This window comes from Schistocerca piceifrons, chromosome 2, assembly GCF_021461385.2.
Source record: "Schistocerca piceifrons isolate TAMUIC-IGC-003096 chromosome 2, iqSchPice1.1, whole genome shotgun sequence".
NCBI classification, from domain to species: domain Eukaryota; kingdom Metazoa; phylum Arthropoda; class Insecta; order Orthoptera; family Acrididae; genus Schistocerca; species Schistocerca piceifrons.
Window position 1 is genome coordinate 179,740,338 of NC_060139.1, and position 12,826 is coordinate 179,753,163.

The following is a 12,826-nucleotide window of genomic DNA, read 5'->3' on the forward strand; positions in this document are numbered from 1 at the left end:
CTGGACATGTAAATGACATGATGTACCAATTTTTTGAGCTGTAGATTGTCGAGTTTAAATGTCAGGGAGAGTCACATATCCAATATTATTAAGGCATCTGCCCTCTTGAGAATGATTGTCGTTAGTCAATGCAATACTATGTGGAATGGAAGATCCTTTGTTTGCCTAGTAGAGGACTGCAGATATTGACAAGGAACATTCAATAAGTAATACAACACTTTTTTTTCAGGCAATTTCAGTTGAAAAAAAAATGTGGAATTTAATTTGGGACATCGTTGAATATTCAAGCTTCAGTCCGTATAGTTTCCTGGATTTCCAATAGGTGATGGTGCTAAACATAGCCTTCAAAATAATGTCCATAATGGAGGTGCATTCCAAGCAGAGAACTGTCATTGAATTTCTTTTGTTGGAAAGCTAGAGCATCAAAGATATTCTTAGGTGCTCGAAGAATGTCTACAGAGACCTGGCAGTGAACAAAAGCACAATGAATCATTGGGTGAGGTGTCTTAATTATTGCAACAAGGTAGTGTAAACCTGTCCAGTTTCTGTGTGCCAGCAGGCTGCACATTGGTGCAATGTTGGAAAGTGCAGACACTCTCATTTGAGGTGACTGACAGACCACAATCAATCTGGGAGTCTGAAGGGGTTGTTCTGTTTGATGTCCTCCCTCATGGTGTATTGATCAACTCTGAAGTGTATTGTGCTACCCTCAGGAAACTGAAGACATGACTTCAGTGTTGTGCATCGCCACAAAAATGCAGATGACAATGTCAAGGCCTCACACAAGTCTGCACATCTGAGAGGATGTCACAAAACTTCATTGGACTGTTCTTCCTCATCTAACCTACAGCCAGATCTCACAGCTTCTGACTTCCTGTTTGGCCCAATGAAGGATGCACTCCGCGGGAAGCAGTATGTGGATGATGGGGAGGTTATTTCTGGACGTTTGCTCTGACAACAACCAGTAGAGTGGTACCATGCGGACATACAGGACCTCCCAACAAGGTGGCATAAGGCTGTCATATTGAAAGGCTATTATGTTGAAAAATAGGGTTTTGCAGGCAAAAGAGTGGGAAATAATATGGTGTATTGGAATTGTAAATAATACCAACCTGCTTTCAGAAAAAAAGTGTTGCATTACTTATACATTAGAGCATGTGCTGACATCATGGCGAGTGCCATGTTGTGCAGTAAGCTGAGGAATGCTGGGATCTGCTGGAAGTTGCCTGCAGTGTCATCGGAAAATGCTGGCGTCACACTGTAGAGAGTCAACTTGTTCTGTGAGTCGATGCTGCTCCCCTCTAGTGGCCTCTGGATCTATGGTCACAATGCTCTATCCAGTTTGTGGGGCCCCACTTGCATTATCATCTAACAACAAATTATGTATCTGATCAGCAATGAGTAACTGTAAGTATACGTTTGAGGCATTAATTACAACTGCAGCACAAGTGATGGCAAAAGGCTACTGGATTATCCATAACTGTTTAAGTGTGGTTTCAGACACTTTGGCATTACTCACAAAGGGTCGAAGATGATGCCAGAATGCAGAAGGTGATCTGTTGCTGATAAATTCACTTGTCAGATCATGTTGGATTTGCAGTTCAACTGGTTACATGTCTAGCAAAGCACATTGTCCTTGAGATGCTTGTATCTGCACACCAAAGATGTGGTATGCACGACATCAGTCACTAACAAATAGGTGAGAGAGTCCAAAGTGTTTAAAGTCAGGATGTATTGCAGGTTATCATTTATTATGCTATAGGCTTCAAAAGAAAGGTCCAGAACCTGATATCATAGATCTAGCTGTTCAGTCATGTACGGCGGGGTGGCAAATTTTCCACAAGGCATGGTGTACATGATGCAGCTTTTTAGTGAATTGTCCATGAGCTGCATATGGTGGAAAGTGCAGACCATGTGTGAGAAATTTATTGCCACTGATGGAATGTAGTCACTTCCTCCACAGTACCAGATGAAATACCAAACAGGTGACCTGATGAGGTGGCACACGTGGTAGTATCCATATGTGTGATGCATTTGTCATCTGCCATGGTCTTGTCTGGGTCACCACATGTGGGAGTGATCATCCACATTAATATATGTATATTTTTAGTTACTCACACTTCATTCATTTGCTAAGACAATACGTGAGTTATGCAAAGAAGATGCACATTGTATGGAAACATAAGCCACACAGGCAGGAAAGCACAAAGATCATGTCAGATCAGAAATGGAGATCAGTATTTTGCAAATAATAGAAGACATAAGAAAATACTTATCAAATGGTTTTATCATTTTTGTGGGTTTCTAATACTGTGGTAATTCCACCCAAAACAAGTAGTACTGCATTGCACATCATGTGACAAGAACTGTCAAAGAATGCAAAAATAAATATATAATACAGCTTCAGTCAGGACTGGCATGACCTACAATTATAGTATATAGGATGAAGTTACAATCACCTTTATTTTCAGATGGAAGATGAATTGGACATGGAAGTGGAGTTAGAACGAGAACTTGCAGCAGAGCAAGAAGAACTCCTGGAGGAAGAGCAGCAAGAGGAACTACAGCGTGTTCTAGAAATGGAACTTGCAATGTCACAGCAACAACAGCAGCAGCAGCAACAACAAGAGATTCAGTTGCAGCAAGCCCATCCCACTCTCACTAGAGGTCGCTCTCTGCCAGCAGACTTCATGTTCACATCTCTTGATTCTGCAGCAGAAACAGGTCAGATTTCATTATAAACTTTTTAAAAAATGTAACTTGTGTGGCATCTTTAGTCTGGCATGATAACAGAGATTTTGTATGAACCAAAGAGCTTTAACACACAAAAAGCTAATCATTTCTTCAAAAATTAAAGAAAGATAATGTACCTACAGACTGCAAGAGTGAAGCTCTATTGAAATTAGTATTACTTCTTGCCACATTATTAACAAAGACTTCCAGTCCTCCAGTGTAGACAATTCAGTGCAGACAATTAGATGAGTTGTAAAATAGTGGCTGCTAAGATGTGCTGTTGCTTTCTTTTGAAAGTCTAGGGGTCTCCAATTTCTTGCTTTATGTGTGCATTAGGTTGTCCCAAGTCATAAGAGATATTTTTTTGTGAAATCAAATATGCATACCCTATATTTTTTTCTGTTTGGCCTTAATAACTCACATGGTAAATATAACTTTGATTTAATTATGATAACACGTGCTGACTCAATACCAAACACAAGCCGTAAAAATTTGTAAATATGGAAGGATTCTATAAGTTAATGTTTATTTATTAAATAAAACACCAATATGTCCAGATCATGTTTATTTACTGTTTAAAATGTAAAAAATATTATTCTTTAAATTTTCTTTTCAAAGTAAACTTTCTGCATTCAGAATAAATCTTCTGATGTTCTTGTATACAATGTAATAAAAATTACTTTTGTTCCTCCTGAACCATGAAAAAACCATGAAAATCTTGCATCAACTTGACTGCTCTTTCAGCTGTATTGTTCACTGCCCTCAGCATTGAAACCTGCTTTCTGGCGTTTTGAAATGAAGCATAAGCTGAAATTAAGTTGTAGACATTTTTCTCTGAAATAAAAAAAAAAGAGAAAATCACTTAACAAACTTGTGAAATAAACAGAAAGCTAAAGAAAGAACTTCTATATTTACTTCTTTAACTTACCATATAACTGATTGCAAAGTTCTTTCTTTGATGGGATGTAACATTTACGATGAGCTGCTAAATTCTCATTAATTCAATTTTCAACCATTTTTACTTCAGTTTCTTCCAATCATAATATTTGTGTCACCTAGGAAACTCCTTAGAAAGTCTTCATAAGTGGGTTATACATCAAACAATTGTAAAATGAGAATATCACAAGCTCACCAAAAATTTCTCAACTGTCAAATTCTCTCCTCATGATATGTGCTTGCACCACTTGCTACTGTTTGCTAATGTCACAGTTGCATAAAGGAACATGCCACTCTGCTGTAGAGGCTTTGTGATTGTCTGCTGTGGACTGGATAATTTTTATTACTATCAATATTACTCATGTACTCATCCCTGGATCATCTTACAATGGTAATGGATTTGTCATCTTAATACAATGAAAATAAATAGCTTGAAAAATGTATATACACATAGGCTATGCAGTTGTGCTTTAAGAGATTGTAGATTGTATTTTATTGATCCTGTTGTCTACATACAGCTTATGCATAAGACATTGGACAAGTCAAGTTATAAATATACAGGCTGAAAGTAATTTCAAGGCATACATATTTAAGCTTACAATAATACACTTTACACGTAAGTATTTATATAACACATTTCATAAATTTAAATATTCTTCAATGGAGTAAAAGCAGTGATGATGTAAATATGAATTTAGAGATTTTCCAAATGTATTGACCTCAGTGATAGCTTTTATGTTTTCAGGAAGTTTGTTATAAAGCTTAACTCCCATGTGAAAAGTACCTTTTTGGCACAGTGCTGTGCTGATTTGAGTCATATGTAAGTTTCTGTTTTGTCTGGTAAAGTGCTCATGTATATCACAGTTTTTTTGTAGTCTCCGGTCCTTGCCTATTACATTTAATTTAAAGAACAAAAGGGTTTCCATAATGTATACACACGGTAATGGGGGAATACCAGATTTCTTAAACAGGGGTTCACAAGAGTCTCTAGGCTTGCACCCAAACAAGATTCTAATGGCCCTTTTTTGTAGTTTAAAAGTGCTATTAGCTGTTTTAGAGTTTTCCCAGAAGGTGACCCCATATCTAAGACGAGAATGAAAGTACTCATGATATGCATTCAATACTGTTTTCTCACTACAGCATGATTTTAATGAACAAAGAAGATAACATGTTTTGCTCAGTTCTGCATTGAGATATTCAATAAGCTTATTCCATCTGATGTTACTCTGCAGCCAAAGCCCTAAGAATTTGGTTTCAGTACTGTTACCAACTGGTTCGTCATTGATAGAGACTGATGGGATAAACATGTCCTTGTTAGGGACATTGTGGAATTTTAGAGCAATGGTTTTCTTACTGTTTATTACAAGCTGATTACTCTGTGCCCAGCTGCTAAGTTGTTTCGTGACCGTGTTTACTGTCTGCTGTAACTGTTCATCGTCATCTCCTTTTAGTAGAATCGTGGTGTCATCTGCAAATATGATTGTTTTGTGTGCATCAATATTTAAGCTTAGATCATTTATGTACAGAAGAAACAGAAGGGGTCCAAAACGGATCCTTGGGGTACACCACATTTTATTTGTTTATAGTCAGATAAGTGATTAGATACAGTTTTTAGTTCAATATTTGTGTGCTTGATGCACACTGCCTGCATACGATTTGTCAGAAAGGAACTGATCCACTTGTTGGACAGACCTCGAATACCATATCTTTCTAACTTTGATAGCAGAATTTTATGTTCCACCATGTCAAAAGCTTTTGACAAGTCAATAAAGACTCCTATTGTTTCCTGTTTTTGTCCATCAGATTTAGGATGGAATTGATGCACTCATAGACAGCAGTAGTCGTTGACCTCTTATTTCTGAATCCATGTTGTTCATTACATAGGATGCTGTTTTTATTTATAAATTTCATAAGTTTCTCATACATAACTTTTTCCAGTACTTTAGAGATGCAGGAGGAAATTGTGATGGGTCTGTAGTTATTTACATTGTCTTTATCCCCTTTTTTATACACAGGAATAACTTTTGATGTTTTCAACACATCAGGGAAAGTACCTGCCTGAAGTGAGCAGTCGCATAAATGTGTGAGTACTTCAATTAGGTTTGATGTGCTCTTCTTTAACATTGTTGCAGGTATACCATCAATACCTGCCGATTTGGAATTTTTTAGTCCTTTTATTGCTTTAGCTACTTCATGTTGTGAAACAGAACTGATGTACATTGATCCTCTACATGCACTTTCAGTTTTTCAGTTTCGTATTCATTTGCCTGGGTGCTCTTGAAGTTTGACTGTGACATATTTGCAGCAACACCTGTGAAAAAGTTGTTAAATGTGTTGGCTACTTCTAAGGGGTTTGTTACTTTTTTATTTTTATGTGATAGTGTTATATTTTTCCAAGGTTGTCTGTATTCTCCACATTCTTTTTTTATAACACTCCACATAGCCTTTGATTTATTAGCTGAATTATAAATGATTTCATCATTATCCATTATTTTTGCTGCTTTTATTACTTTTCTTAATATTTTGGAGTATTTTTTATAGTATGTGCGTACTACAGGTGAGGAATTTTTTGAGCTACATATTTCATGAAGTAGTCTTTTCTTCTGGCATGAAACCCTTATTCCCTTTGTGATCCAGCTGTTTCTTCTAGAGTTTCCCCATATGGTTAATGTTTTCAGTGGGAATGCAAGTTCAAAGAAATGGGTAAATGTACCAATGAAAGTGTTGAATTTTTCATTTAGATCGTTCATTTTGTACACACCTAGCCATTTTTCTTTCTGTAATAAGTTGTTGAAGTAGTTCACATTATGCTGATTATAACTTCGATATGCTGTTCTGAAAGACATGTTGTTAATAATACTGCCTTGTACTTTTATGCTTAATATTTGAGCAAGATGATCACTAAAACCTGCATTGAAAATTTTTAGTGAGGTGTTGTGTAAACTCTTCTTGACTAGAAACTGATCAAGAGCTGTTTGGCAAGTTTCTGATACTCGGGTAGCTGCTTTTACTTCAGCCTTTAAATTGTAGGACATTGCAAGGTTCAAAATGGACTCCCTATTTCCACTATTCGTGAGGAAGTCAATATTGAAGTCACCACAGATTATCAATTCACAATCCATTTTATTTATTTTATTTAGCAATGACTCTATTTTGTTTAAGAAAAGTTCAAAATTCCCGGACGGTGATCGGTAAACTGTAGCAATAACCAGGTTGAACTGAGTAATTTTTATAGCTCCAATTTCATAATCCTTTTCGACATTTGCCCTAGTTAAGTCAGGTAGTGTAATAAAATCTACATTATCCTTTGTGTAAATTGCTACCCCACCCTGCTTGCTGTTTTTCCTGCAGTAGTAAGCAGCCAAGACAAATTTGTTTATTTTCGTATTCTGGATTAATTCTGGGTTAAGCCAGTGCTCAGAAATGCATAACACTGAGATATCATTAAGTTGATGTGTTAATAGAATGTTAATTTCATCGATCTTATTATGCAGGGATTGTACATTATGGTGATAAATTTTTAGTTCGGGCGTATTCACGATTTGGTAATTGGGGATCATATTTACAGCATCACATACCTCTAGTTTAAATTAGGAACGTCAGCAGTGTTGTATTTTCATTCTTCTCTCTTGTTTATTTTGTTTTCCTTGCTGTTGGAAGGATGTTCAGGAAGCTGATAAATTGTTCTATCCCTTACAAGTCTTTCTTTAATTATTTCACTAACACGATCACAAACAAATCTTTTCCCTTCATAGTTCAAATGCATTCCATGCTTCGTGTGCAGATTTCGATGCAGCTTGCTTATATCCAGTACATCGCACTTAGTGTATTGAGAACACAGTTTCCTTATTTTAATGTTTGTTTTCTGAATTTCTTTGTTTACACACGAACCATAAATCAGATCATGCCTATGAGGAAGTGTGGCAACTACTGTGTTTCTGCATTTATTAGCTTGTAAAAAATTCTGTAGCGTTTTCACGCAAACCTCTACTTCATTTTTTGCCACATCATTTGAGCCCATTATACAGACGATAAAGTCATTTTCTTGCATTAATTTCGTCTGAGAGTTAATGTCTACAACATTTTTACATCCCGCTCCCGGTTTCACTACACTAGTCACTGCTATGTCGCAATTTTTCTCATGGAGCATGCTGGATAGATTCCTGCCATGGCTGTCTGTTAGTAATAGTACATTACTCTTTTTCCCTGAAGATCTGTGTTTGTTGTTGACATTATTTGAAAAAACGCTATTCATTTTCAGTTCACTGACTTTTTCAAGTTCACGATCATTTGGAGAGTCGTTATCACAGTCACTTGTTTGCAAAACATGATATTTGTTTTTTTCCGAAAATGTGGCAGTTTTAGCAAACTTTGTTGTTCTTTTTGTAGTTGGAACACTATTTTTGTATGGCACTTTTACCCACTTGGACGATATATTACTTTTGTCTTGTATCACTTCACTTAGTGTTGGCTTCGATCGCAGATCCCGATTTTCTTTCTTGAGTGAGTCAATATCGCTTCTTATGGAACTGACTGAATTGTAAGCTAGCAATTCGTTCTTTTAGCGTTGCTATTTCAGTGTTACAATTCTTACAAACTCCCTTTTTAACAGCATAACTATAACTATTTCTCAAGTTAGATTCACACACTTCTACACTCGCGGCCATATTCTCCATGAGGCCTTCTTCGTGTCATCCCCTCAGTCCACCTGAAAAACTGAGTCAGCATCCCCCACAATGAGTGAGGTGTTGTACTCACAAGAAGGACAAGATATTACTATCATGTGCTATTGATATTGGCACATAATGTTCTTGTAAAAGCATTACATTACTGTAATGTGATAAATTGTTGTAGTTATACCCTTTTGTTATTAACCACTGTTTTGAATCCTCTAAGTAATCTTTGATTGAGCAGTATGTATTACTTATGAAGGATGGTTTGCCTGCCTCTTTAAATATATGTATTTTAGAAATCTTTTCCATATCCTTGGGCAATTTATTATACAATTTTATTCCTTGATAGAAAATGCTGTTTTGGATTTTTGTATGTTTCTCCTTAGTAAATGTGAGTCAAAACTGTAAGTTCAAACTAGTTCTTGCTCCTTGATTTGTTGGTGAAATTCTTAGTTATATTTATCCTGATATGCACAGCAGATTCGTAGGTGTACGCACTTGATGCAGTATCCAGTTTTTTTCTTTTAAAAAAAAAAGAAAAAAAAAACAGTTCCTTGCAATGAGCCCACATACTACTTCTAGTTATTAGTCTTATAGCCCTTTTCTGCAGATTAAAAGTTGTGTCCATGCCTTGTGCCATCAAGCCCCAGAAGAGAATCTCCTAGCAAAGAAGTGAGTGCATGTAGCTATAGTATGTCATCACAAGACATTGGCTGTTGCAAACTGATGACAGAACCTCAAGAGCAAAGCATGCCAGTGACATTCTTTATGTCAGCATCTTTGTGAGTTAATTTCATGTTAACTAACAAGCACATCAATCCACAATAAAAACAAAATTTCTTTGTTTCAAGTCTTTTTGGCGTGTGGATTTTTATCCCTATACTCATTGGAGGTAAGAGAGGTAACCCAGCTATAAGAAACAATGTGAACTTGATTGTCGAATAAACTGTATACACAAGATCACAAGTATACATCATGACAGCAAAGCCCAAAGATGTTAGCATTTATCATCATAGAGGCTTGGTGGACTATCAATAATTGCTACAGGTGTATTGAAAAGTTGACTCTGCCACCTTATGTTACAACAGCTCCAAATGATACTGAACATAAATAAAATCATTCTCTTACACTAAATTCAGTAATTCTAATAATACTATGGCTGTATGAAAATGAAAGTGATTGAATTGGCAATACTTCATATTTTAATGGAAAAGATGAAATGGCCGAGGCTGACCACTTAAAAGTACATAGTCAAACAATAGAAACTCGAGGTAGGAATATCAACAATGTAGGAAAAGACAGATTGCTACTTACCATAAAGAAGACATGTTTAAGTTGCAGACAGGCACAAATAAAAGACACTTACACAAAGCTTTCAGCCAAAACCTTCATCAGCAAAAGAGAAACACACACCATTCATACACACAAGCAAGCACACCTCATCTGCACATGATGGCCAAATCCAGAGCCATTCTAGCCTGAGCTGCTGGAATTGCCAGTCATTTGTGCATATGGGTCCCACAGACTTGAGCAATATTCTATAACTGTCACATGATTTATTTGTAAGCTGTCTCCTTTGTAGACAGATTGCACTTCCCAATTATTCTACCATGAAACAAAGTTATTCACATGCTTTACACATGGCTGAGCCTATGTGATCATTCCATTTCATATCCCTGCAAAGTGTGACGCCCAAGTACTTGTATCAGTTGGCTGATTCCAACAGTGACTCATTGATACTATAGTCATAGGATACTATGTTCTTTTGTTTTGTGGAGTGCACAGTTTTACATTTCTGAACATTTAAAGCAGGTTACCAGTCTTTGCACCACTTTGAAGTCTTATTGAAATCTGACTGAACATTCATGCAGCTTCTTTCAGACAGTACTTTATTATAGATAACTGCAAGGTCATGAATATACAACATGAACAGCAGAGGTCCCAACACACTTGCCTGGGGCAGACCTGAAGCTACTTCTGCATCTGACAATGACTCTCCAGCCAAGATAACATGTTGTGTTCTTCCTACCAAAACCTCCTAAATCCACTCACAAATTTCACTTGATACCCCATATGATCCTAATAATGACAATAAGTGTAGGTGTGTTACTGAGTCAAATGTTTTCGGCAATCTGCCTTGATCCAAGGCTTCCAGTATGTCAGGTGGGAAATATGCGCGCTGGGCCCCACATGATCGTTGTTTTTAGAATTGATGCTGGCTGGCATTGATGAGGTCATACTGTTTGAGATATCTCATTATGTTTGAGCTCAGAATGTGTACTAAGATTTTACAACAAATCAGTGTCAAGGATACTGGATGGTAGTTTCATGGATTACTTCTACTACGCTTCTTGTAGATGTGTGACCCATGCTTTTTTCCAGTAACTGGGCACTGATTAGTATAGGGGCTAACTTAACCACAAATTCAGTATAGAATCTGATAGGAATTCTGTCAGGCCCTGGGGTTTTGTTAAGTTTTAACGATTGCAGCTGTTTTTCAGTACCACTGATGCTCATACTTATTTTTCATTTATGTTTTCAGTGGTACAACAATTATATTGGAGCAGTTTTCCTGGGTTTTCCTTTGTGAAGCGGCATTTTAAAACAGAGTTAAGCATTTCAGCTTTTGCTTTGCTATTCTCAAATTCAGTTCCTGTCTCATTCACTAGGGACTGAACACTTAACTATGGTGTCCCTAACAGCTTTTACATATGACCAAAATTTCTTTGGTTTTAGTGAAATATCACTCGACAATATTCTGCTATGGTACTCATCGAAGGTGTCACACATTTCTCTCTTGACATCCACACATTTCATTCAGCATCTCTTTATCTATAGCCCTACACTTTGTCTTACACCTATTATGCAATAATCTCTGTTTCTTTAGAAGTTTCTTTACAGTGATTGTATATGATGGAAGTTCCCTCCCATTATGAACTGTTCTGGGTACATATCTATCCAGTGTATCATCAACTATTCTTCTGAACTTGAGCCATAGCTCATCTACATGCTCCTGCCCTGTGCTGAAAGTTTCAAGTTTGTCAGTGATGACACTACTGGTTTTTTATCTAGTTTACTGAACATATGTATCATTCTACTAGTTTCAGTTGTACTTTGGTAACCATTGATGCCACAACCATGCCATGGTCAATAGTTTTGATGTTGACATCCTCAAAGAGATCAGGACTAATTGTTGCCATTAGATCCAATATATTTCCGTAATGAATGGCGTTCCTAACTATCTGTTCTAGATAGTTTTCAGAGAAGGCATTTAGTAATTTCTTTAAAGTCAGTACTGTAATTAGACTGTTTTTTATTTGCAATGTTACATTTACACGATCATGATTTTGGCTTTACAATGCCATTATCAAGTGTTTTAATGTTATACAGTGCAAAGATGGCATACTGTCATATTTAAAATACACTATTAGACACATTGTCAGGTCAATATTTCTGGTAAAAGCCCAATGTGTCTAACAGTGTTTTTTTTTCACTCAGTGATAAAATAAAGCAGTAGGCTTTTACCAGAAATATTGACCCTTAGACAATGTGTCTAATAGTGTATTTTAAATATGACAGTATGCCATCTTAGGCACTGTATAACATTAAATCACTTGAAAATGGCATTGTAAAGCCAAAATCGCGACCGTGTAAATGTAACACTGCAAATAAAAACCAGTCTAATGACAGTACTGACTTTAAGGAAATATATTATGACTGTGGCCCCACATTATGGAAAAAAAAAACATTTAGTAATGTTTCACAGGAAGTTTTGTCTCACCCACCACTAACAAAACTGTAATTCTTCCTATTAATTGTTGGATAATTATGTCTCCAATGATGATTACAGTATGACCAGGTAACTAATGTAGAAGTGAACTGAGCTTTTCTGTAAAGTTTTCAGTTACATCAGGAGATGAGTCTCTTGGGTGATAAAAAGATCCAGTTATCGTTTTGTGTGCTCTCCTGATACTGAGTCTTGCCAAAACACTCTCACATACAGCTTCAATTTCTATCCTGATGAATTTGAGTTTCTTGTCTACTGTGACAAATACACCACCTCCATTTCCCATTTGCCTATCCTTTCAATATACTCTTAAATTTTCCATAAAAATCTAACTGCTATCAATTTCAGGTTTCAACCAGCTCTCTGTACTTAGTATTATGTGAATTTCACAGCTGTTCATGAGCACTTCAAACTCTGGCACTTTGTTGTGAATGCTTCAACAGTTTACCATTAGGATTTTAATACTCGCACCTGTGGGAGGTATTTCTTTCGATCTTACACATTTACTTCTGGGTTTTCTACAGCTGTCATTATCTGTATTGGATAGAGTGCACCACATTTTGCAGTTGGTTGCACCCTGTCCCCTCAGTGACTGTTGGAATATCCTTTTCAGCATGTTGAATGAGGCCCCCAGGCATACCCACTGAGCGCACATAGTGTCCATTCCTGTCTCATGCTACTCCCTAAGAGCTACAAT

At 36.6% G+C, this 12,826-nt stretch overlaps 1 protein-coding gene across 1 annotated transcript in view; it reads left to right on the top strand.

Annotated features, from left to right (window-relative positions):
- Positions 1–12,826, top strand: part of LOC124775227 (voltage-dependent T-type calcium channel subunit alpha-1G-like) — a 790,960-nt gene that overhangs the window by 765,906 nt on the left and 12,228 nt on the right. Inside the window, exon 37 of the mRNA XM_047250065.1 lies at positions 2,472–2,724. Coding sequence (XP_047106021.1) covers positions 2,472–2,724 — 253 coding nt within the window. The remainder of the gene's footprint in view (positions 1–2,471; positions 2,725–12,826) is intronic.